Genomic DNA, 26,965 nt, shown 5'->3' on the forward strand with positions numbered 1-26,965 from the left:
TGTTGTGGCTGTGTGCCCCTCCTGATCCTCTGGATCCGATTGTATACATAAACGTTGATTATCCGCTTTTCATTATAATTGTAGCCCAGAACTATCTTGCTGTCTGTATGGAAAGTGACTGCATCACACTTGATGTCAATCTCAAAGGTAATGAGCTCCGCCATGTCCACAGCCATTACCGCAGTACACAACTCTAACCGAGGTATAGTTTGTTCTGGGCATAGAGCTAATCTTGCCTTGCCTAATATAAAGCCCATGTGGCAGTTCCCTTCTGCATCTGAGATCTTTACATAGGCAACTGCAGCTATTGCCTTATCTGAAGCATCTGAAAAGACAGAATTCCTTGTGCTGGGCTTCTGTTGGAGACACACTTGTATATGGCCTTGGGATTTTCAGGTGCTGAAGCTCTTTTAAGGATTCTCTCTACTTTTGCCATAGCTTTTCTTTGTCTGGAGGTAATGGAGCATCCCAATCACTCGTCTCCATTCAAAGTTCTCGAAGTAAGGCCTTGCCTCATATAGTGACCAGAGCTACAAATCCCAACGGGTCATATAAGCTGTTCACTGTTGATAATACACCCCAGCGAGTGAATGGCTTCCTTTCTTCTGCCACCTGGAATAGGAAAGTGTCTTCAAGTCCCAGCAGAGTCCAAGGCTGCACTGTATAGGTAGGGAGTCAACACCAAGATCGAGATCTTTAAGGTCATTGGCGTGATCATCAGTGGCGAATGCCTCCATGACCTGTCTGCTGTTTGAGGCTATTTTATGTGGCCTGAGGTTGGAGCAAGCCAGCACGTTCTGCATTCTTTTGAGCAGGTCAACAGCAGCCTCTGATGTGGACAGGGATTTAAGTCCATCATCAACATAAAAGTCTCTTTCGACGAACTGCCTTGCATCCTTGCCAAACTCTCTCTCCCCTTCTTCAGCGGCTCATCTGAGACAGCGAATGGCGACTGCTGGCGATGGATTATTCCCGAAGATGTACACTTTCAAGCAATACTCCGTGATGTCATTTTCCAGGTTGTTGTCTCGCTACCAAAGAAATCTCAAGAAATTTCTGTCTTCTGGCCTGACGACAAAACAGTGGAACATCTGTTGCATGTCCACTGTGATGGCGATGGAGTCCTTACAAAAGCAGATAAGTACCCCAAGAAGACTTGTTGGGGTCCGGGCCCATCAGGAGGACCTGATTCAGTGAGACTCCCTTGTGTTGAGCACTTGAATCAAAGACCACCCGAATCTGGCCTGGTTTCTTTGGATGGTAAACCGCAAAGCAAGGGAGGTACCAACATTCTTCATCTCTTCCAAGGGGAGGAGCTACCTCTGCATGGCCATTCTGGAATATCGGGCTTCATCTCGGGCTTCTTGTTAAAGGTGTGGCGCAGTGAAGAAAGACGGTCTGCTGCTTGTGACCTGTTGTTGGGAAGGCGAGGTTGTGGCACTGAATGGCAGGGGAGCTACCCAGCTATTGTCCTCATTTTTATAGGCTCCCTGTTCCATAGTCTTCAGAAAGAGTATATCCTCAACTGAAAGGCCCATCTTGTCGTCATCTTTTGTCTGTTGAAAGACACTACATCCCAAGTGGTCTCCGTAGCCCTCACTTGTGGGACCCTCCACATGAACAGGTGCGGGGAAACCTGGGGCCTTGCCGCCGTACCACTTTTCCTTTACGACATAGCGATTAGGGCATGGTTCAAAGACGGAGTGACGGCCATTTTCCAGAGTGTTGGTATAGTAGTGGCCAGCTTGTGGACATTTCCTAGACAGACGTTACCAACAATTACCCAACCCAAGTCCAGTTTTTGAGCATAAGGGGAAGTCATGTGGCCCATTTATCTGCTTCCGTACTTTGTGGATCCTTATGATGTTACTTCCGAGCAGGATCATGATGGGAGCCTGAGGGTCGAGCTCTGGGATCTTTTGCGCCAGAGGTTTCAGTTGTGCATGATGCAGTGCATCTTCCGGTGTGGGGATTTCAGAGTGATTATTCGGAATCACGTTACACTTAGTCAGTGTTGGTAGAGAGAGTATAACCTGCCTGACCACGGATTGCACCTGAAAGCCATGCAGTCTTCTGCCTGCTGTCTCAACCACACCAGCACACGTCTTGAGGGAGTAGGGAGAGTTGTGGCCTTTGATGTTAAAAAGGTCAAAGAACCCAGACCTTACCAATGAGCGATTACTCTGATCGTCCAGTATTGCATATAACCGGATTGCCTTTTCCTGCTGGCCAGCTGGGTAGACTTTCACGAGAAAAATCTTTGAGCACGATTTTCCAGTGAGGTCTCCCCCACAGACCTGTGTACAGCTTGAGGAAACAGTAGCTTCTTCAATATTGTTCCCTTCCTCCCCGCCATGCACACGTGCAGGAGTTTGGAACCTGAGGACCAAGGAGCAGGTCCAGGGTGCAGGGCTGAGCTGTGTCTCTCGCTTCCACACTCAGCTCACTTTATGCTGCTGTCACAGGTTTTGGCTCGATGTGCTGATGATGCACAGCAGTTGTAGCAGATGCCATGCTGCTTTAAAAAGTCTTTCCTGTTCTCCATGGACTTCTCCCTAAATCCACGACATTTTTGGAGGGGGTGCAGTTTATGTGTAAGGGACATTGTTTAGCAGGATCCACTTTACTCTTGCGTGTCGTGTCAGCCGAAGAGGAGGTGCAAGGAGACACTCCAGTCTTGTAGACTGAGATTGGAGGCCTCTGACTGCTGTATTTAGAAGCTGACTTTCCCATCGCTGGAGGGTCAGTACTGCCTGGAATGAGAGAGAAGCTGGGATCATTTCGCATCTTGGCTTGCTGACAAACGAACTCCACAAAATAGACAAACGGTGGAAAGGGAATATTATGCTCTCCCTTGAACTTAAAACCGTGCGAGAGCCATCTCTCCTGCAAATTATATGGCAGCTTCTGCACGATAGGGTTGATACCACGGGCTGTGTTTAAGTAGATGAGTCCCGGCAGGTCCCCATCAGATTTAGCGGCTTCAAGCTCCATCAACAAGTCACCTCGCTCTCTTAGCTTCCTGTAGTCCTTGTTAAAGATCTTAGGGAAGCTATCCACTCTCTTGAACAGTGCATTCTTAATGACCTCTGGTGACCCATAACACTCGTCAAGTCTGTTCCAAGCCATTTTGAGCCCTCTCTGTGGGGGTGGTGGACATGCTCAGCTCTTATCCCTCTCACATGTTCAGCTGACTCAGTACCTAGCCACTTCACCAAGAGGTCCATCTCCTCACTGTCTGTAAGGTTTAGACCTCGCATGGCATTCAGGAATGATGCTTTCCAAGCCCTGTAACTCTCAGGATGGTCACTAAACTGCAGAAGCCCTGAGGACACAAGTTCGCGTCTTGCAAAAAACCTGACAAAGTCCGACATGCTCTGACTATCAGCAGGATTAGCCTGTTGGACCTCTACATACTGGTGTGCTTGAGGATGATCTCTGTCATTAGATACCTCTGTGTAACTCATGGGATCCATGGATCGCCTTCAACTCCACACTGTCTGGGGCTATCTACCCGAAGGGTGTGACATGTGAGTGTCAGTTTGCCTTAACTGACTTCCAACCAATGAAATACGCTCCTGAGGATTGACGGTCATGACTGGGCTTATCATCCTGAATGAGACACTGCACAGTAGCTTTGGGTGCACGCCGTACAACAGTGGCTGGTTGACTAACACAGTTAGTAGAGATTCCTTCCAATGTAGGTGTTGACTGATAGGTAGCATGCTTTGCCTGCCCTTCTACATACACTGTTGTGCGCTCCGCTGGATCATGGGTTTGAAGATCAATTTTGGAGCTGAGGTCCTCATTTTGCTCTTCCATGGCTGCTTCTAGTGCTTCAGCTTCAGCTAGCGCAGCTGCAGCTCTTCTCTCCCGTTGAAGGGCATCAAGTGATACCTCTAAGCGTGCTTGTTCCATTTTGATTTGGCTTTTCTTTTCTGCAAAAGTTGCCTCTGCTTTAGCAGCTTTGGCTTCAGCACGAGTTAAGGCTACAGCCTACAGGGAGAGGAGCCATATGATTGTTTGGATGAAGACAGACCTGAGGCATGAGACCTTGTCTGTCGTGACTGAGATCCTGATGATTTTTTGTCTGACATTTTGAAAAGAGAATTGCCTTCGTATTCCAGAAAGTGTCATTTTACTGTAACGTTCCGTTATTTTGGCTCGTGTATGTCTAGGGGAAATCCCGCCCAGCACCTGCTTCAGCAGTCCCCTCAGGGTCAATCGTCGCCCGACTCAATCACAAACATCAATCATCAGCCAGCACACCCAGTAAATTTTAACACATACACTTTATAGATATTACTAATTCTAGGGCATTAATATACATGTGATACAGAGAGGAAAGTAATGAAAAAAAAAGGCGCCAACACTTATTTCAAAGTCCAAGTTCTTCGCGCGCTACCGTTGGAGCTCAAGTTCGACGTCAGACGACCACCCGAATTCCGTCGACCCACGGCTCGGGACCACCCGAAGTGATCGACCGGAGCCTCTCCGCACGTCCGCCGTCCTCCTCGTCTCTCCTCCCGACTCCCCGCCAAAACTCAGTCCACAGTCATATCATACAGCATGGCATCCGAAAACAAAACGATACATAACCACCCATTGGCTAATAGCACCCTCTTATCACCCTCTAAACCACAATAAACTGCTAGCGCAAACTCTCTGCAGCGTTAAAACACAACAAAGCCGCATTCCACAGATTAACATAACAAAAATCGCCATTTTAAATGTAACAAAAGAAAGACCCCGTACATTACTGTCCTGTCCTCTTCACACGCTTTGCATGAATTGACAGGCAGATGAACTCCATCCCCAATTACTACACTGACAAAGACGTTCCAAGTTGACCTTCTTTAATGTAGCAACTGGCAGTAGGTTAAAACAACGATGCTTTCAAAGGCCTGAACGTCAGGATGATGTCGCATGAAAAGGCACAAGCTCTCCCTCAACTCTACATGGAGAATTGTTTGGATGCCTACTGATGATGTCATCAACTAGAGACACAGATCACATGACCTAGATGACTGCTATACAAAACTACCAGCAAAGGGTGCTAAATAACAAATAAAAATAACTGACTACTAAGACAGCACAGTGTTACTATACCCTAATTCAGAACAAAAATAATATAGAGAAAGGCTGAATCAGATTAGAAACTGATTGTTCTGTTAGAAGTGGGCATCCGTTTGAAGTGATTCGGTTGATGAAGTTAGGAGGTTGCATTGTGTGGATGTATTGGCCTCAGAAAACCTATAAAAGTCAGAAAATTTTGCATAACGTTATTACAGAAATCTGATACACAGGAAGGGGTAGAGACTAACAGCAATGGCCTCATCCCCACTTGACCCATAACTAAAAGGAATTTGGTTCCAGAATTAAGTCTGATGTACTGTGTTACTGCTCATACACTTGGAGACTAGAGATGATGCACATACCTAACACTATAGTACTGAGGTGATTTGTTCAAAGTTTAAAGTACATTTATTATCAAAGTATGTATACTATATACAACCTTGAGATTCATCTTCTTACGGGCAGCCACAAAACTAAGAATCACAATAGAATCCATTAAAAAGAAGCATGTCAAACACCCAACGTGCAAAAGAAAGGGAAAAATTCATGCAAACAATCAAAAGTAAGCAAATAGCATTCACAAAAGTGGGCTCGCAGCTATGAAGCTAGTCACAGCCATTCCAAGAGACCGTTGGTTGCAGGCCAGAGCCTCAGTTCAGTGCAGAGACGAGTAAGCCTCACTAAGCAGTGAACTGAACACCGAGACATCCCTCTCCTCCGGCCCCGACACACTAACCTTTTCAATCTGGCCCGGCACTTCAATCAGCCAGACCTTGGCTCACTCTTCACTCTTGGACTCTGAACTAGCTGGCATAAGATTTTGCAGAAAGCTTTCCTTTGCAACAATGATTGCAGAAGCTAGACAGTGGTAAACAGCACATATGCAAGGTGTCGCTGCCAACCAGGTGCTGGCATGCTTTTCAAATTACAATATATTCCTCAGAGAACAGATTACCAGTAAAATATGACATTTCAGCAATCCACCTCAAAAATATCCAATAAAATCAGTTGGAACCTTCGAATAAATATGTGAAACATTTTGATTAACTTGCTTATTCGTAAGTAGTGGCCACAGCTTGGGCTGAAGTTACCTAGTAGTTCTTACCAGACTTGTTTTGCAGTACACATACTTTAATATGTGATTGAAATTAGATATTGGCTGGATATGTAACTTTTCTCTCTTTCTCTCCCCTATCTCTAGATCATTGCCGAGCCTCCACCACCACCCTCTGATGATGAAGTAAGTACTGAACTTTCTCTTCGCATTCTGTGGGACTGCACACACCTCCATCATTTCAATTTGAGAATTCCTGGTGGAGGGATCCCAAGATATATTGCAGAGGGTTGGAAAGTGCAAGAGAGATCAGCATAAATCAGGAATGTTGCTGTCATGAAGTGTTACTCAGGGAGTAGGCTGCCTATAAAAAAAAATGACATTTTAGCAACCCCCATTAAAAATGTCCAATAAAATCAGTCAGAGTGTTTGAATAAACATGTGAAGTATCATGAAGTTTAGGTTGCTGAGGAACTGTCTTGTAGAATGAAGGAGAATTCCATCCTTAAGGGAAAAGGTTGTAAGATAAAGGTTCAAAGGTGATTCTGTTATATGGGATTCATTAGGAAATAAGTGGCCCCTAAGTGGATGAAGAATCCAGATATAGAGTCCCTAATTTCTTGACTGCTATAAATCTGCCTGTGAGAGATGCTGTTCCTGAAGAACATGTCACGGTATTAGTCATTAATTTTAATGCAGTGAGCTTGAAAATAATAGTACATTTGAAACTTAAGCTGCTCCTAAATTATGTATTTTAACTTCCATGTTTTCTATTTAGAATGAACTGAATTATTGATAAGTTTCAATCTGCACACATAAAGGTTGATACCTGCTAGTAACATGAAGCTATGAGGTTTTTATAAGGCCTTAAACCTACTAACTGCCTGTTATGCCTCTGCTGTTTAGGGCAACAATAAAGGTTTTCCATCCCTGGCAGTGTTCAGGGCTTCCTTCATCGTGTCAGTATCTTCCTCTTAGTTTTCACTACTGTCAGTCATACAAGTCTTGGGTAGAGACTCTGGAAAACCATTGCAATCAGATGTAGAAGGATTCTTCATTGCTGTTTCCGCAACAGCTTTGTTTCACTAGTCAGGGTTGTTAGCCCTGAGCTGAAACCTCAAACCTGGAGGGCTGATGGACCACTCTTAGTCTGTCCTCTACTCTTTGACCTGCTTAGCATGGATGACCCTACCAAGAGCCAAAGCATAAAGCCTTTGCCTTGAACAACATAGCTCTCTGGGACATTGAGGCACACAAGCCTCATAACCACGACAACTCTTGGAAGAAAGCCTTAAAGATTACAAACTATTGTTTCTTTTTCTCCTGCGCAAGTGTATCCTTGAAAATTGTTTCAGCTCTCAATATACAATGGGTTCTCTTCTTCGCTAGTCCAAGAAGATAGTTGAATTTGACTCTTCCAGAAGTATTATTCAGTAATATATATAATATATATATAGCTAGGGTGCCTAAGACTTTTACACAGTATTGTGTTTGTCAACGTGCAGTGGAGAGCAAGTTTGGAAATCTGGTGGCAGCGAATGATGTTTGGAATGGCAAGGTGGAGCACCACGGAGGGGTGTGGAACAGGTGACAGAGAAAGTGTGCTGAGGGTGGGTGCGGTGTGGGTTGCACGGGGGCAGACGCACCCAGCCTTGAGACACCAGGCAAGGTCATTTGATTCCAAACAATTGGTTTATTGATCATTACAGAACGTCTCTCTGGTGCTTCCCACTCCCTCCCCTCTCCCTTCCCCTTTTCCCAACCATGATTGTCCTCTCCCAGCCCCCTCCCACTCTCAGCCAACAAGAGACCCTTATCAGAGTCAGGTTTATCATTACTCACATACCATAAGACCATAAGACATAGGAGCAGAATTAGGCCATTTGGCCCATTGCATCTGCTCCGCCATTCAATCATGGCTGAATCCTTCTTTTCCCTCCTCAGCCTCACTCCCCAGCCTTCTCCCCATAACTTTTGATGCTGTGTACAATCAAGAACCTATCAATCTCTGCCTTAAATACACCCAACAACTAGTTCTCCGCAGCTGCCTGTGGTAGCAAATCCCACAAATTTACCACCCTCTGGCTAAAGAAATTTCTCCACATCTCTGTTTTAAATGGATGCCCATCTATCCTGATGCTGTGCCCTCGTGTCTTTGACTCCCCCACCATAGGAAATGTCCTTTCTACATCTACTCTTTCTAGGCCTTTCAATAGCAAAAGGTTTCAATGAGATCCACCCCCCCATCCTAAATTCCAACAAGAATTCCAGAGCCATCAAACTTTCCTCATATGATAACCCTTTCATTCCTGGAAACATCCTTGTGAACCTCCTCTGAGCCCTCTCCAAAGCCATCTCATCTTTTCTCAGATGAGGAGCCCAAAACTGTTCACAATACCCAATGTGAACATGTGAACATGAATGTGAAATGCTAACATTGCATTTGTCTTCCTCACCTCCAACTCAACTTGCAAGCTAAGCTGAGGGTGTTCTGTACACGGACTCCCAAGTCCCTTTACATCTCAGATTTTTGGATTTTCTCCCCAGTTAGAAAATAGTCTACACATTTATGTCTACTACTAAAGTGCATGACCATGCACTTTTGAACATTCTATTTCATTTGCCACTTTCTTACCCATTCTCCTAATCTGTCTAAGTCCTTCTGCAGCCTTCCTGTTTCCCCAACATTACCTGCCCCTCCACCAATCTTCGTATCATCTGCAAACTTGGCAACAAAGCCACCCATTCCATCATCTAAATCATTTATATACAACATAAAAAGAAGTGGTCCCAGCACTGACCCTCGCGGAATGCCACTTGTCACTGGCAGACAACCAGGAAAAGGATCTTTTTATTCCCACTCACTGCCTCCTACCGATCAGCCAATGCCCTAACCATGCCAGTAATTTTCCTGTAACACCGTGGGCTCTTAACTTGGTAAGCAGCCTCATGTGTGGCACCTTGTCAAAGACCTTCTGAAAGTTCAAATATACAACATCTACTGCATCCTCTTTATCTATCCTACTTGTGATCTGCTCAAAGAATTCCAACAGGTTCATACTTTGGCCCATCCTTTCCTGTGTCTCCAAGTACTCCCATCACCTCACCCTTAACAATTGGCTCCAACATCTTCCCAACCACTGAAGGCAGGCTAACTGGTTTGTAATTTCCTTTCCGCTGTCTTTCACCTTTCTTAAAGAGTTGAATGACATTTGCAATTTTCCAGTCGTCTGGCACCATGCCAGAGTCCAGTGATTGTTGAAAGATCATTAGTAATGCTTTCAGTAATTTCTACCGCTACAACTGCAACCCTAGGTTGCAGTTCATCTGGTGCGGGTGACTTATGTTCCTTCAGATCTTTCAGCTTTTCGAGCACCTTCTCCCTTGTAATAGTAAATGCACTCACTTCTCTTCCCTCACACCCTTCAACATCTGTCACACTGCTAGAGTCTTCCACAGTGAAGACTGATGCAAAATACTCATTTAGTTCATTTGCCATCTCCTTGTTCCCTGTTATTATTTCTGCGACCTCATTTTCTAGCAGTCCTATATCACTCATTTGCACTGTTGTAACTATATGTTATAATTATGTGGTTTTTGTCAGTTTTTCAGTCTTGATTTGTCTTGTGTTTCTGTGATATCATTCTGGAGGAACGTTGTATCATTTCTTAATGCATGCATTACTAAATGACAATAAAAGAGAACTGCATGTCCTCATAATCTAATCTAATATCCACTCTCATCTCTCTTTAATTTTTTTGCATACTTGAAAAAGCTTTTACTATTTACTTTGATGTTGTTTGCTAGCTTGTTTTCATATTTCATCATTCCCCTCCTAGTGATTCTTTTAGTTGCTCTCTGTAGGTTTATAAAAACTTCCCAATCATCATCTTCCTGCAAATTTTTGCTTTGTTGTATGCCCTCTCTTTTGCTTTTACAATAGCTTTGACTTCCCTTGTCAGCCATGGTTGTACTATTTTGCCATTTGCAAATTTCTTTGTTTTTGGAATTCATCTAACCCGCACCTTCCTCATTTTTCCCAGAAGCTCACTCCATTGCTGCTCTGCTGTCATCCCTGCCAGCATCTCCTTCCAATTTACTTTGGCCAACTCCTCTCTCAAGCCACTGTAATTTCCCTTTCTCCACTGAAATACTGCTACGTCAGACTTTACTTTCTCCCTATCAAATTTCAAGTCAGAACTCAATCATATTGTGATCACTGCTTTCCTAAAGGTTCTTTTATTGGGTTCAATACATAGTACCCAATTAGTATAGCTGATTCCCTTGTAGGCTCGACGACAGACTGCTCTAAAAACCCATCTCATAGGCTTTCAACAAATTCAGTCTCTCGAGATTCATTACCAACCCGATTTCCGGATCGACCTGCATGTTATAATCTCTCATGACTATCATAACATTGCCCTTTTGACTCACCTTTTCTATTTCCCATTGTAAACTGTGGGAAATTGTTGTAAACAGCTATTCATGGGAGACCTGTATGTAACTGCCATCAGAGTCCTTTTACCCTTGCAGTTTTCTTAACTGAACCCACAAGGATTCAACATCTTCCGATCCCATGTCACATCTTTCTACTGATTTGATGCCATTCTTTACCAGCAGAGCCACGCCACCCCTTCTGCCTACCTTCCTATCCCTCCGATATAACGTATAACCTTGGACATTCAGCTCCGAACTACAACCATCCTTGCCATGATTCAGTGATTGCCACCACCTCATGCCTGACAATCTGTAGGTGCAACAAGATCATCCATCTTATTTCTTATACTCCCTGCATTGAGATATAACACTCTGAGTACTGTATTACTACCCTTTTTGATTCTGCATCCCTACTGACTGAATTTTGTCCTATCATCTACCTGCTCTTCCAGACAGCCTGACTGCATGATAACTTTGCTTTTTTACCATCCGTCCTTTCCTGAATCCCTTCACTTTGGTTCCTAGCTTCTTGCCAAATTAGTTTAAACCCTCCCCAACAGCTCCAACAAACCTGCCCACAAGAATATTGGTCCCCTCTCAGATGCAACCTGTCACTTTTGTCCAGGTCATTCCTCCCTCAGAAGAGACCCCAATGACCCAAGAATCTGAAGCCTTGCCCCCTGCACCAGCTTCTCAGCCACACATTTATCTGCCAGATCATCCAGTTTCTACCCTCACTGGCATGTGGCACAGGTAGCAATCCAGAATTTACTACTCTAGAGATCCTGCTTCTCAACTTTCTGCCCAGCTCTCTAAATTCTCTCTTCAGGACCTTCCTATATCATTGGTACCAATATGTAACAAGACATCTGGCTGCTCTCCCTCCCCCTCCAAAATGCTGTGGATGCGATCTGAGACATCCCTGACCCTGGCACCAGGGAGGCAACATACCATCAGGGTATCCCAGTGACGTCCACAGAATCTCCTGTAAGTTCCTCTGACTATTGAGTCCCCTATCACTACAACTCCGCTCATCTCCCTCCTTCCCTTCCGCACCACGGACCCATGCTCAGTGCCAGTAACCTGGTCTCTGTGTCATTCCCCTGAGAGGGCATAACCCACAACAGTATCCAAAACCGTTTACTTATTATTGACAGGAATGGCCACAGGGGTGCTCTGCGCCAACTGCCTATTCACATTTCCATTTCTCCTGACAGTCACCCAGCTACTCGCCTCCTGCAACTTACTACTTCCCTGTAACTCTGATTGTCATGAAGTGTGTTTGGTTTTTTTTGCAGCAATAGTACAGTGTGATACATTAAATCTCTACAGTACTGTGCAAATGTCTTAAGTACATATATATAGCCAGCGTGCCTAAGACTTTTGCAAAATACTATATTTATTTAGCTATATAACATGGAGTAGGCCCTTCTGGCCCTTCGGGCATGCTGCTCCAGACGCCCCACCACCCCAATTGGCCTTAACCTAACCATGGGGCAGTTTACAATGACCAGTTAACCCACCTGGAACGTCTTTGGGCTGTGGGAGGAAAGCAGAGCACCCAGGGAAAACCCATGCATTCCACAGGGTGGACATAGAGAGACTCCTTACAGAACAGTGCCGGAATAGAACTTTGAACTATGGAACACCTGAGCTGTAATAGCATAGCACTTCTTGCAGATTTCCAGCATTTGTGTTTTTTTTTTGCTTTTCATTTAGCTAAATTAAGCCCATAACACAGACAACTCAAACCTGCTGGTGTATGCCAATGTTTACTATCCTTTGGCTGGATAGAGAATGTCTGTTCTAATATATAATCTGTAATGCAAATGTGGCATTACAGCATACACTCCTTGTGATGGTTCTACTTCTTACCACTTCTTGAGCAAAGCTGCTTCCCTTTAAAAGTTTAATGATGCATGTGATCTGAAAAACAGCTGAATGCTTTGTCTTCAACAGCGAACTGTAACAGCAGCACCACAAATCACAGACCGAGGTTTGTGCTGGTTGCTGTCTGCGGCAGAAAGAGTCTAAGGTGGTTTAATTATAAGTTTGCATGCTTACTTACTTAAACCCATCACTCCTACTGGGTGGTAGGCCACCAACAGCAGCTCACCCAAAGTCCTCTACCCTGAACCATTCTTTCAAGTTGTCCCCAGATGTAGTCCATCTTTTTATTGTATCTCTCGTCCTTGGAGCTCTTGGTGCTGTTTCTTCAGCTCTGGGTTTGTACGGGATGGGGTTGCTCACCCCATTCCCCACCATCATTTCCCTCTGGGCTTGGACAGTCCATGCACTGCAGATTCAGCCCATAATATTAAGCTGACTTTTCAAAGTATGCTAAAATCAATCTAACCCTTCTCTCTGACATAACCCTCCATTTTTTCTACCATCCACGTGCCTATTTAAGAGTTCATTAAATGCCCTAATGGGTCTGCCTGTACCACCACTCCTGGCAGGATGTTCCACGTACTCAACTTACCTCTGACATTCTGCCTATACATTCCCTCAGTCATCTTAAAACTATGACCCCTTGTATTAGCTATTTCTGCCCTGTGAAAAGGTCACTGCTATCCATTCTATCTATGCTGTTTACCATCTTGTACACCTCTATCAAATCACCTTTCATCCTTCTTTGCTCCAAAGAGAAAAGCATTTGCTCGCGTAGTCTGTCCTGATAAGACATGTTCTCTAATTCACACAGCATCCTGATAAGTCTCTGATTCCTCTCTAAAGCTTCTTCATCCTGTGCCTATAATGTGACCAGAACTGAACACAATACTCCAAGTGTGGTCAAAGGTCAAAAAGCTCAAAGTTCAGAAGTTCAAAGTATGCTTACCTAAGTATGTGTACTGTACACAACATTGAGATTTGTCTTTTTGCGGGCAGCCACTAAACAAAGAAGCACAATAGAACTCATTAAAAAAACACAAGAAGTCCACCACACATCTAATGTGTGAAGAAAAGAACAAATCATGCAAACAAATAACACACAGAACATGAACAGCAGAGCCACGGAGTCAGTTCAGCTCTGAGAGAAGTGCTGATAGTTGCAGGCCACAGCTGCAGAGTCAGTTCAGTGTTAAGTGCCTTGATCAAATTGTGCAGATAGTAAATAAAAGTAACTAAAACCACAAGGAACATGAACTACAGCGTCCCTGAAAGTGAGTCCATGGCTGCAAAGCCCGTTCAGTGTGAGGAGAGTGAAGCCGGTCCAAGAGCCCAGTGACTGCAGGGCAATAACTGCTCCCGAACCTGGCAGCACGGGACCCAAGACTCCCGCAACCCCTGCCTGATGATAGTAGTGAGAAGAGAGGGAGACTGGTCACACACAGGCAGACGGTGCTGAACACCTGTTTGCTTTCCACTTTCATCCTCAAAGATTTTAATCTTGCTCAAGACTTTAATCGGTGCAGAGTAATGGAGCCGATCATGGGTTCATGTCCCACCATCAGGCATCGGCACAGCATCCATCTGCAGTGATGGCCACCCCGGCCATACCTGCACTCTTGAGAGTCTAGTTCACTGTTTACCCCCGGAGATCGCCAAAAACGCCAGATTGTTTAGTCGGCTCAGAAGAACATCCTTAAAAGGGAAATTGCAGGCTGCAGCCGATCACAGTTCAGGAGAAGTATATCTAGAAAAAGAAGGGTACCTAATAGTTTTGTGAGCTGTCTGCGACATGTCACCATTGGTCAGTGACACTCTCTAGCCTCTGGTCTAGAACTACAACATTACCTCATAAAGCATTCTTGCATCATGGTGAAATAGTTGCCATTCTTGCTTCTTGTGTCAAATGACAATATGATCCCACTACTAAGATCTGAACAGAAAAGTTACAACTGCCTCACCAGAGTAGGAGTTCTTACTGGAGACTTACTTATTCTTGTTAAACCAGAGCTATTTATGGGAGCTTTCTGTGTGCAATTTGAGTGTTTTGCTTTCAGTGGCTACTGAACAAAAAGTACTTCATTGGCTTTAAAAGGAAATGAGAGATCTTGGAAGTGATGCAAAAGGTGCAAATAAATTATAGCCATTCTTTCTTTATAACCCACTGCATAGTTTCAGTCCATAAGGACACGGAGCAAACCTCTCTTTGCAAGACAGAGTTCTACAGAAAAGCAGAGAGTGACCCTGTGCTAATCAGCCTAAGGCTCTAATGCCGCTGCATCTTGTTTGTATTACATGCGATCTCGTGCTTGGAAATAGTTGTTGGAGAGAGCTCAGCATGCAATTTTGGTCATGAACTTCAGCCAATATTTTCAGTTTTGTTTGTAATATTCAGTAATCCTCAGCTAGAAGAGGTGGAAAAGTGAAAATAATATATTTTTGCAGACAATACGATTATTGAAACTGTGAAACACCACATTTACAACTAAATGAGATCTATTTATCTTTGGAGACAAAATGTATATTGAAGGCTGTGGGGATGGAGCATGAAATTGGATTGAATTGTCAGTCTTGGCAGTGATTTAGCAACAATAACAGCTTCTCTTTGTCTATTACCTTTAATGCCATAGAAGGTCCCTAGACACTTCATGAGTTTGCCATCAAACAAAATTAGCCTCCGTGCCACAAGAGGAGATGATATAAAGTTTGGTAAGGTGATAAGTTTCAAGGAAGGAGGGTGGTAGATGGAAAGACAGTGAAGAGGAAAGATTAAGGAAAGTAATTCAAGAGCTCAGCATCTGACAGCTAGAATCAGGTCCATCCATGGTTAAAACCACAGATGCTCAAATGACCAGAATAGGAGGAGTGTTGAAATCTCACAAGGTTCAAGGTGATTGCACAGACTGAAAATGGGTCCATGGGCAAGTGGCATTTACTGTTTTGAAATCTCTCTGGATCCGTGAGACTGAGGTTAAATTACCCAAACGTGTTCTACCTGATGTAAAATGGCTGTGTCAAAGGAGCTGGACAGGTATGTATGATTTTGCCTGTATCATATACAGTACATATATATATAGCTAGTGTGGCCAAGACTTTTACACAGTACTGTATATTATGTCTTATTTACCAAATAATACTTAATACTACTGAGCTAATAAAAACCTAAGTATGCTATTTCTGTTTCACAATCACCTTTCTATTTTAACCAATACACAGTACTGTGCAAATGTCTTAGGTACTCTGGCTATATGCCCAAGACTTTTGCACAGTACTGTAGCTGACACAGAAGGTTGAGATAGGGTGATGGGGCACAAAGCAATTTCTCTGAAAACAGAAGTTAGAACTAGATACTAGTGACAAATGAGATTATATTCGCTTTTGATTAAGTACAACATGAGCAGTAATGCTTCACTTAAATCTTGAGAGAATCTTAACTAAGATTTCACCTTGCAGTGAGGATGAAGTTCTACACCAACTAAGGAATGATTAGCTTTATGACCTACCTGCCTGTGATGCCCACACCTCATAAGCAAATAAAAAAGAATTTGCAGGCTGCACATTCATGTTGCAGATAATAGCATGCAAAATGGATATCCCATGAGGAGAGAGGTAGAAAAGTGGAAATGATGAAACTTTAACCAACTTCTAACTTTTAACCAACTTGAAATAAGCAGTATAGTACAGGAAATTCTGGATTCTGGCTAGCTATAAGATCTGTTGTGAAGAATTATCACAGTCTATGATCAAGATGTACCCAAACATCTGCTCTTGTTACATTGCAAACATTTTTGTTTATAAACACACATCATAAATTGTGGCATAGTTTGTTCTTTAACTTTCTTTCTGGCATAATATTGTATGCATATAATGACACCATGTTCCAAGATCTAGTAGTGGGTGGTCCTCTGGTATCTTAAAGCATCACTTTTCACTTGAAAACATGGATGATAGGGTTGCCCTACTAGACTAATATAAAGTGCATTGCAGTATTGAGACCTTGTTCTGAGAACACAGGTGAAAGATGAAAACCTTTGGCTCGCTGTCAAGTTAACAGTGGAAGGATATATGTTTACGCATGTACTATATCTTCCATGTGTATGCAAAGTCAACACTGGGCAATAAGGTATGCTGTTAACAGTAAGGTAGCTAAAGGGGAAGCCTTTGATTGGAAATAGTTCAAGGTTATAGGAAGTTATATGTGTAAGCTGTTGCATTTGATGGACAGAATAAACAGTTTTGAACCATGCAGCATACTCCATGGAAGTATTGTGGACTCCAAGATGAGAAATTGATCGATGATTGTTGGCTCTGGTACACGCCCACTTAATCAAAGATTACTTATTTAGCTTTCTAATCCATTTATGAACATGTGCATCAAGGCCAAGGTAAAGATTTAACGTTGATTCTTAAATGGCCTTGAATGTGGTTGTGACAATCCTTCCTGAAGTTGTAATCTGTGTGGTCTCTCAGAACTTTGACCCATCAATGACGCAGAACTGCCAATATTACAACAGAACTACATCTTAGAAAAATAGTACCTCATTAAATATAAAATGTTTAGGACATTCTCAAAGGAATGCGAAAGATGTAACATAAATGTAAAAGTTACTTTTCTTACTTTCAGTAAAAATTTGAAAAGCAGGTGCATGTGAGTGAATGTTTCTTCGTCATTTTTCAAGGATTATGTTTTGTACCATTGCTTAGTGCTAGATAAATCTGTAAATGCAAAATTTATTGGTTCCTTATGGTGTTCAGTAGGAGAGGATTCTCTTTTTTATAGAAAACTACAAAGTTTATTCACAACACATACACAAAGTACAGACATCAAGTAACTACAAGACAGTGAACAAACTCAAATTAAAATAGCATTATTACTGTCTGTAAAACAGTCCATTCCTAGTGGTCCCCCACTCCTGGAAATCCCCCAGTGTACCCATCATGACTCCTTGCTCCCTCTTGAAGGAGACCCGGGCATGAACATATCCCTGGAAGAGGGGCAAGCATTCAGCCCAGGCAGAGCCCTTGCCTGTCTGCTGCCTGGACCCATGAATGGTCATCTTGGCCAGGCCCAGGAACAAGTAGTAGAACCTCAGAGCGACCTGCCTCACCACCCCCCCACCTTCCGTACTTGGTGCGCATAAATCAGGAGTGCGGGGGTGAAGTGAAGGAGAGGAGCTACTCAGACAGGTGGGTCAATGTGGGCAGGTCATCCCTTGAGAAGATGCTGGTGAGTCACCTCCTTGAATCACAGCAGAATCCATTGTTATGTACCCCGTAACTGGGTTGCCAAACCAGCAGAAATGGATCACTCAGTTGGAGTCTGGATTACTAGATCTAAGAAGTTTTATTAAAGAAACAAGCAACACAGTAATCGAAAGGATAATAAATGCAACAGTTCAGCAATGATAAACACACATGTGCGCAGAATTAAGATAACAGAATCAATCAAGCTCTATCGTTGTCTAGGGGCAAATGACCAATTTCAAAGTGACACAAGGTCCAGTTCAATTTAGTTCAGTTCGCAGTAATCGTTGCCATGGCGATGGACAATGTGGGGGGAAGGAGAGAGAGAACGAGAACGAATGATCATTCGAAACAGCTTCCACTCACAGACCTGCAATATTGCTCACAAGCAGCTTTCGGGCGAGTCCTTTGTGATGTTACCTGGGGTCACCGACTGTGATCCCTCCTCCAGATGCGGTCGATCCTCTGCAGTGAACCCGGCACCCAAGCAAGGGCGGACACACACCAGGTTCCCGCTGATCGTACCTTTCTACCCTGTGCGTTTGTGGCCCGGTACTTCCCACCGACTCGTGAGAGGCAAATCGCTTCCAGGGTCTCGTTACCTCGAGTGTCGTGTGTGTCGCCTTAGCGAACCTGTCCCTTTTTATCCCCCTGCTGGGGTATCGCCTGTCCATCACTTCAAACAGTTCAGGGTTCAAAGAGGGAGCCGCTCTAAACAGCTCTCTCTCCCCCGGCCCTTCATTACACATCTCCAGATCGCCTGTCCATCACTTCAAACAGTTCAGGGTTCAAAGGGGGAGCCGATCTTGACACTACCCAGACTGATGGCTCCTTCATTAACATCCCCAAATGCTGCTTTATTGTTCCTTATCTCTCCCTCCCCTGAGGACAGGTGGCAGACCAACTGCTGATGCCACTGGTGCTAGCCCAGGCCAGCAAACATCTTAATTTATGTGTATTCTCGTCACACCATGCAGTAACAGTTCAGAGGTCAGATAAGAATTATGTTGCTGTGGAGCTAGAATCACTAAAGGGAAAATCATTCCCAAGACTTCATAAGGCATTGCTTAAAACCTACCTCTGATTAACTCTTTGATCGCCTCTCCTCACATCTTGTGATATTTGGTGTCAAATTTGTTTGCAAACACTTTAGGAATGCTTAACTAAATTATTTAAATTCATTTAAAAAAATTAATTTCAAAAACCATTATGCCAATTTGCATGAGTCATTTTCTTACTGCTTCATCCAAAGTATCCTTCAATTTTCCCATTCTCTGGTGTTTGTCAATGATATTGTTAAGAGGTTTCAATTTGAAAGTAATAAACTAAAACAGATGGTTTTTTTGGAATGAAACAGTGGCCATAAATATTTATTAGCGCAAGAAATGTGTGTGCTGTGTGCACATCATCAAGAGTTCAAACTTCCATATTGTCATTCCAAAGAAATTAAATAATTAAGGACAACTGTGTTTTGTGATTCCACGATTGTTTCATTAATTAGTGTGATAGACAACCTTCTAAGTCAGTGACTGCAGTGTAGGCTGAGGCATTTTTAAATCAAACCCTTGCCAAACATATCAATCTTAAACTTTCCAGCCTGGTGCTGACATGTTTTTGAACAAAGACAGGATGGATTAGACACAGAAATTCTGGAGATTACATAGCTGAATTCAGAAATCCATATAAAATTGTTATTTTTGCAATAGTGGACAGGCAAGGTATTGAGAGTATGAGGTTTGTTAGTCTCCCATTATTCTGGTTTATCCACTTCGCAATGTCTTGAGTCCTCAAAGTTCAAGGTACATTTATTATCCATGTATAGATTATACAGCCTTGAGATTTGTCTCCTTACAGGCAGCCATAAAACAAAGAAGCCCCCAAAGAACCCATTTATAAAAAACACCATCAAACATCCAATGTGCAAAGAAAAAAAAATAACAAATCGTGCAAGCAATAAATGTAAGCAAATTGGACATGAAAGGTACAGTACTGGATCGACTAGGCTTATACTCTCTGGAATTTAGAAGATTGAGGGGGGATCTGATTGAAACGTATAAAATTCTAAAGGGATTGGACAGGGTAGATGCAGGAAGATTGTTCCCAATGTTGGGGAAGTCCAGAACGAGGGGTCACAGATTGAGGATAAAGGGGAAGCCTTTTAGGACTGAGATGAGGAAAAACTTCTTCACACAGAGAGTGGTGAATCTGTGGAATTCTCTGCCACAGGAAACAGTTGAGGCCAATTCATTGGCTATATTTAAGAGGGAGTTAGATATGGCCCTTGTGGCTAAAGGGATCAGGGGGTATGGAGAGAAGGCAGATGCAGGGTTCTGAGTTGGATGATCAGCCATGATCGTACTGAATGGCAGTGCAGGCTCGAAGGGCCAAATGGCCTATTCCTGCACCTATTTTCTATGTTTCTATGTCTATGTTTACACACAACAACTGATGTTCTCCTTATTGAAGACAAAAGCCATTTCTTTCCTACATGTCGAGTATTTCACTTACTAGCTTATGAGAGAAAAGGAGAATTGATGTTTCATTGGAGAAAATTCTCAGAGCATTCAGCTGGTGCTTAAGCATCACAGATGAGGATGAAAATTCTGGGCCTCCTCTCAAAGGCGTCCCAAACTGAAGACCATTTGTGGATACAAAGAGAAGAAAGAGCCAGGTGATGTCTTTGTTACTTCATAGGAGGAAAAGTAATAGGTGAAAGTACCAATAAAGCACTACTAACCATGGATTTTACTTGTTTTGAAGTTACAATCTGATGAGAAGGCTAGATAAAAATGCAGTAGTAACACTTGAAGTGAACCGATACAAGATAATAGCTTTTGCTGGGTTTTAGATATTTTGTGTTAATTGTTCAGTGTTTGCATCACTGAGATTATAATTGATTTTAAATAAATACTGGACACCAGCAGAGTGACATAGGATAGATATTAATTATTCATGTAATCCATTCAAGTTAATTTAAATGATCAATTTTTAATTATACTGCAGCCCGTGTGAGGCAAGCAAAGGATGAAATGATTAAAACAAATGTCAGACCTTATGTCAGACTAAAGTATTTCCAGGTGATCTGGGTGCTAAAATTCTAAAATATATTTGGGCAAAATAAGAACTGAATATTAATTTTATTTCACAAAGAGAAAGGGTCTTTTAACTTAAACAGCACAAAATTAAGTTAATCTCCTCAGGTGACATATGAAGAAGCAATGAAAGTATAGTTAATGTAGAAATAACCCATGGGATTCATTGTAAGAAATACATTATACAAAGGAAGTGGAAATCTCAGTGCAGCCCCATTAAAATGATCTGTTAAACTCATTATAGAGCTCTTCAGCTTCAGTTTTGCTTTGCCTATTTAAGGATTTAATGATAAAATATTATTTCATTCTGTGCAAATATCTTAAAATATGAGCAGAATCTTAAAATATAAGAAGTCTCAGTGAGCTCAACAAGGGTACACTTCCTGGCCAATCTTACCTAGCTTCCTTTGACTTATTGTTGTCTTTAATATCTTTTACCAGAAACACTGCATTACAGTGCCAAATTTATTGCTTTTTTGAATGATGCTATGCTGGAGTCCACTGAAATTAAAGTTAAAATAGATTATTATTGGTATCTTTTCATTATTTTTTCCAATAAGTCTTGTAAACACAGTAGGGTGACATACTTACTTTATAAGATGGTGACATCAGGAGGCTGAGTAGAATAATCACCTTCATTTCGACTTCATTGGCATGCTGCCCACATTGGACTATTTAGATTCATTTTATTGTCATTTACACCAGGGTGCAGTGAAACTCTATGTTTACATGAAACTTACAGAATAAACATTATAGATGGTAATAATAAATATGATGGGTGCAAAACATCAGAATGGCGTAGTCTCAAATAGCACAGGAAAAGTTGATGTGACAATAGCAGAATAACCAAGAGGGGTAGAATTTAAAGTAGGAGAATATGGCAGTGTCACTGGGAAGGGAGTGTGAAAAAGGTGGCTGGTTTAGGAGAGTTTGCCTTCAATGTGGCAATATTTACTAACTCAATATGAATTGCGCCTTTGACCAATAAAACTATAGAAGGCAAATAGACATGCAAGACATCTTCAAAACATTATTAGTTAAAAGGACAAGTGTAATTATTTGTAATGCAAGCAAGTGATGTCATGATTCTAAATGCCATGAGGTGCTTGCCAATTTTCTGTTGGGTCTATCCTACCTCAGTAACTGATACAATGACCATGCTAGTTCTGTAAAGAAGTCTAAAGTTTCCCAATGTTTTGTCTCTCTTTCTATTGTATTGGCTTACCTGCTGTGGATTATATTTACTTGCTTAACATTAACTGTACTTGATCAATAATTTCACTTTATTTCATGGTATAGAGTATGTGAAATGTGCAAACTAAATGAAAATATCTTTCATATTTGTTTCATTTAATACCTTATCAATTATTAGAGATAAAAGTAAATTATCAAAGTGTATATATGTCACTATGAGATTCATTTACCTGTGGGCATACTCAGCAAATCTATAGAATAGTAACTATAACAGGATCAATAAATATTAACCAGAGTGCAGGAGACAAAAAGCTGTGCAAATGCAAATGCAAATAAATAGTTATAAATAACAAGAACATGAGATAATGAGATAAAGAGTCCTTGAAGTGAGAACATTGGTTGTGGGAACATCTCAGTGATGGAGCAAGTAAGTGTAGTTATCCCCTTTTCTAAGAACACAGTACTTTAAGTAATTAACTCCCCTACTTTCACTGACATGAAATATGGCAAATGTTTATAAATACTTCACTGATAATTTTTTATTTAACTCTCAACAAACACAAGAAAAATTGTATTTTCTGATCAATTATCACATGGAAGTTTTTTGGCAGCATGCCATTTTCAAATGAGCTGTTTTCTCCCACAATTATAAGGTTAAGATAACCATTGTAATAAAGGTGACACACTGAGCAGCCAAGATTGTGAAAGGCATTATATAAATACGAGGGCGATGACATTTAAGATCTTTAGAGTAACCACATGACTGAGGTACTGAAGGTCTGCTCATGATCTTGGCAGAGAACCCAGACAGGGAAAAGTCAGTAGGGGAAAGAAAGAGATTTAAAAAGGAGATTCTAGATAGTTGAAAACATGCAAATTATTCAGATCTATTACTGGTGGATCACAAGAAGTACATATTCTCTCTTTCCCTTCTGCAAGGACAAGGAGCGGCATGGTAGCATAGTGGTTAACACAGCACTTTACACTACCAGCAACTCGGGGTCAATTCCTGCCACTGTCTGTAAGGAGCTTGTACGTTCTCCCCGTGATCATATGGGTTTCCACCGGGGGCCCTGGTTTCTTCCCACTGCCCAAAGACACACCAGTTAATAGGTTAATTGGTCATTGTAAATTGTCCTGTGATTAGGCTAGAATTAAGTCAGGGAATTGCTGGGTGGAATAGTTTAAAGTGCCAAGAGGGCCTGGTCCACGTTGCATCTAAATAAATCGTCAGAAACAACAGTCAAAAACAATACACGTTCAAACCAACATAAAATCAGTTGAACGCAAACACAAGGAAATCTGCAGCTGCTGGAATTTCAAGCAACACACATAAAATTGCTGGTGAGCGCAGCAGGCCAGGCAGCATCTATAAGGAAGAGGTACAGTCGAGGTCTCGGCCCAAAACGTGGACTGTACTTCTTCCTATAGATGCTGCCTGGCCTGCTGCGTTCACCAGCAATTTTTATGTGTGTTGCTTAAAATCAGTTGAAAGTCACTTTATTTCTTTTGGTACATCATTACACTTGAAACACTTAAAGGCTCTTTATAAGAAATGTGATTTCTGAGCAACAGATGAGTACGTAGACCCAATAACATGTGGCAATGAATGAACTTGATTTATATTTTATTCTATATCTTGCACATCAATATCAACAACCTGTCACTATTTCAAAAAGCAGATGATCATTCTTCACTTAACGCCTGAGATGTGCTTGATCCAAAAGGCTTTTAAAGTTTCGTGGTCATCTGTTAATACTTGGTCTAAACAGATCAAACGTTGCCTGATGTACATGGCACGAATTATTTCATCTGTATTTCAGAATTTCTGTTGTGAAGATAGATTTTGTGTTCAGATGTAAAATGCAGAGGAGGCATTGTGTGATGTAACCTGCTTCAAATAATAAGGACTGAACTATTTGTATAACACCTATTGAAACCTCAGAGCCCTCAGAACAGTTCACTGTGAATCATTCAGACAAATCTTTTGATGCTTGAGCTCATTGACCACATGCCCTGCCAGAGTGCCTCCTCCAGCAGATGAACTTTCCCCAGAGTAAATGGTTGGTCTCACTCTAATTTTTACTGGTGATGCATTAGAGCTGGAGGAGAAATCTGTGGTGAGATTGATTTGGAAGAGGCTGAATATTAAAAGGATGGATTAGATTGCTGAAAGATATCAGGCCACTGCACCCCATTGCATGAATGCTGCCAGACACTAGCAATGACTGAGCCTGCTGTGTACATACATCTATTGATGCTTCTGGACACATCTTCAGTGATGTTCCTGGAATCATCGGGTGTTTCGGGTCTTTCAACATCATACAACCTCCTCCAGGTGATCCAGCCGGGGCTGATCAGACCCCAGCTTGTGTCCAGATGGCTAGCTACTTATGACTCCATGGCTCCCCTCTTTTGAGCCACAGCCATCTTGAGGCCCTCTCTGCCACATCAGTGGTACTGCGGATGGCTCTCCTCTTCCTCTCTCCCTCGATGCCCAAAATGCTGAAGGCTCTAACTACGAATCCCCTACAACCAACCTCCACTGGGAGACACCTCGCTCTCCATCCAGCCTGCTGACAGTTGCTGACCAGTCCTGCGTACTTGGAGAGCTTCCTTTCAAAGGCCTCCTCCAAGCTATCTTCCCATGGGACTGTCAGCTCCAGCAACACCACTTGCTTAGTAGACTCAGACACTAGGACAATGTCTGGTCGCAGGGTGGTGGCTGCGATATGGTTGGGGAACTTCAGCTGCCCTTCGAGGTCCACCAACAGCTGCCAGTCCCTTGCAGAGGTCAGATTGTCTACAGATGTTCTTTTGGCAGGTATTGGCTGCTCCCCAGCTCTGACAAAGGCAATGGTCTGCTTGGAGGGTCGGGACCGCTTCGCCCACTCAACTCCTGCGCTGATGGCTTCAGCGATGGTCTTCAGGACCTGATCATGCCTCCACCTGTACCGTCCCTCACCAAGTGCCCTTGCACAGCCGCTGAGGATGTGCTCCAGGGTTCCTCGCTTGGAGCACAGTAGGTACGCAGATGATTCTGCTAATACCTCTTTCAAAGAGTTATTTTTGCACCAAGCTTGATGTACAGTATTTTAACAACATATATTTTCGTGGGACTCTCAGAAATTATCTTTCACTATCAGCAACGTAACAAATGCAGCAGAGAATATTGATTTAAATGCATTTATTTTGGAAGTAATATAACATTACAGCCTGGTATGGGAACACCAACGCCTTTGAATGGAAAATCCTACAAAAGGTAGTGGATTCGGCCCAGTACACCATGGGTTAAGCCCTCCCAACCATTGAGCACATCTACATGAAACGTTGCTGTGGAAAAGCAGCATCCATCATCAAAGATCCTCACCACCCAGGCCATGCTGTTTTCTCACTGCTGCCATCAGGTAGAAGGTACAAGAGCCTCAGGACTCCCAACACAGGTTCAGGAACAGTTACTACCCCTCAACTATCAGGCTCTTGAACAAAAGGGGACAACTACACTCATTCTATTTCTGGTGTTCCCACAACCTACGGTCTCACTTTAAGGACTCTTTTTAGTAATTTATGCTCTTGTTATTTATTTATATTTGCATTTGCACAGTTTGTTGTTTATTGATCCTATTATAAAAAATATCTCAGGGTTTTATGTCCTCTGATAATAAATTTTACTTCAAACTTCAAACTTTTTAATTCATGTAGGAAATCTGAATGTGTTGTTGATCCTATGAAAAAAAGTTCTGAGCAGTCCACAGAAGTGGAGATACTCTTAAGGTGTGGTAGTGGGAGCATATTTTGTGAGTGATGGGGGGGGAAGGGAGAGGGTTGGCGGAGGGAGGAGATGCACGGTTTTAGTGACAGAGAGAGAGTGTTGGTTGTAGACTAACTAAGTGGACTATAAATGTTGTTCTGGCTTGTGTTTGGCCTCACCCTGACAGTGGAAGTGGCTGAGGTCGGACCAGTTAGTGTGGAGATGGAGAGAGGAGTTGAAGAGAGATGCAAACTGAAGTTCAAGATGGCTGTTGTGCACAGAATGCAGGTTCTGTGCAAATTGTCACATGTCTGCGCTTGGTCTTAATGATGGTGCGGAGATAATGCAATAGATGAAATGGAAGAGGTGCATGTGAATTCCTGCCTCACCTGGAAGGTCTGCTTCTCTCTGTTGGTGTTGGGGAGGAAGGTGGAGTAGGGACAAGTGTTGCAGCTCCTACGCTTGCAAGGAAAAGTGCCAGGGGACAGAAAGGGGTGGGTGAGGGTGAACAAACAGACCAGGGAATCAAAGAGAGTAGTTCCTCTAGAAAACAGAAGGGGAAGCAGAAGAGAAGAAAATGTAACTGGTGTTGGGGCCCTGTTGCCCTGCTGCCGCTGGCAGAACTATAAATGCTAATATGCTGGATGTGGAAGCTAGTGAGATGAAAGTGAGAATCAGGAGATATGATGGGAGTTGAGTTTGCTGTGGGAGTCATTGGGCTTTTAGTAGATATTAGTGCATAATTTGTCTCCAGAGGTAGAGAATGAAAGATCCAGAAAAGCGATGGAAGTGTTGGAAATGGTCCAAGTGAATGAGAGCAGGGTGCAAAGTTTGTAGCAAAGATGATAAAATTGACATGTTCCACATGAGTACAGGAAGTAGCACCAGTGAAGTCTAGTGATTAACTAGCTGATGCTAGAGTAGGTTTGGATAAGGAATATTCCACATAGCCTACAAAAACATTAATGTACAAGTGCGCATGGGCACACTGTTTATTTGTAGAAAGTGGGAAGAATCAAAACAGAACTTGTTGAGAGTAGGAATAAGTTCTCCCAGGTGGATGGGAGTGTTAGTGGGGTAGAATGTTCATTGTTTGTTCCAGAAAGAAGCAGAGGGTGTCAAGACTTCATGTTGGATGGAGGAATATTGGAAATGGACATCCATAATTGAGATTGAAACAATTGGGAATAGGGAATTGGAAGCTGTCAAAATGTTGCAGGGCATGGG

The 26,965-nt window shown here is 42.6% G+C and overlaps 1 protein-coding gene across 5 annotated transcripts in view; it reads left to right on the top strand.

Annotated features, from left to right (window-relative positions):
• LOC140201838 (anthrax toxin receptor 1-like) overlaps positions 1-26,965 on the top strand; it is a 281,124-nt gene that overhangs the window by 182,517 nt on the left and 71,642 nt on the right. For all 5 annotated transcript variants that reach the window (XM_072266548.1, XM_072266550.1, XM_072266547.1 and 2 more), the window contains exon 14: positions 6,278-6,316. In XM_072266548.1, coding sequence (XP_072122649.1) covers positions 6,278-6,316 — 39 coding nt within the window. The remainder of the gene's footprint in view (positions 1-6,277; positions 6,317-26,965) is intronic.

Source organism: Mobula birostris, chromosome 8, assembly GCF_030028105.1.
Source record: "Mobula birostris isolate sMobBir1 chromosome 8, sMobBir1.hap1, whole genome shotgun sequence".
NCBI classification, from domain to species: domain Eukaryota; kingdom Metazoa; phylum Chordata; class Chondrichthyes; order Myliobatiformes; family Myliobatidae; genus Mobula; species Mobula birostris.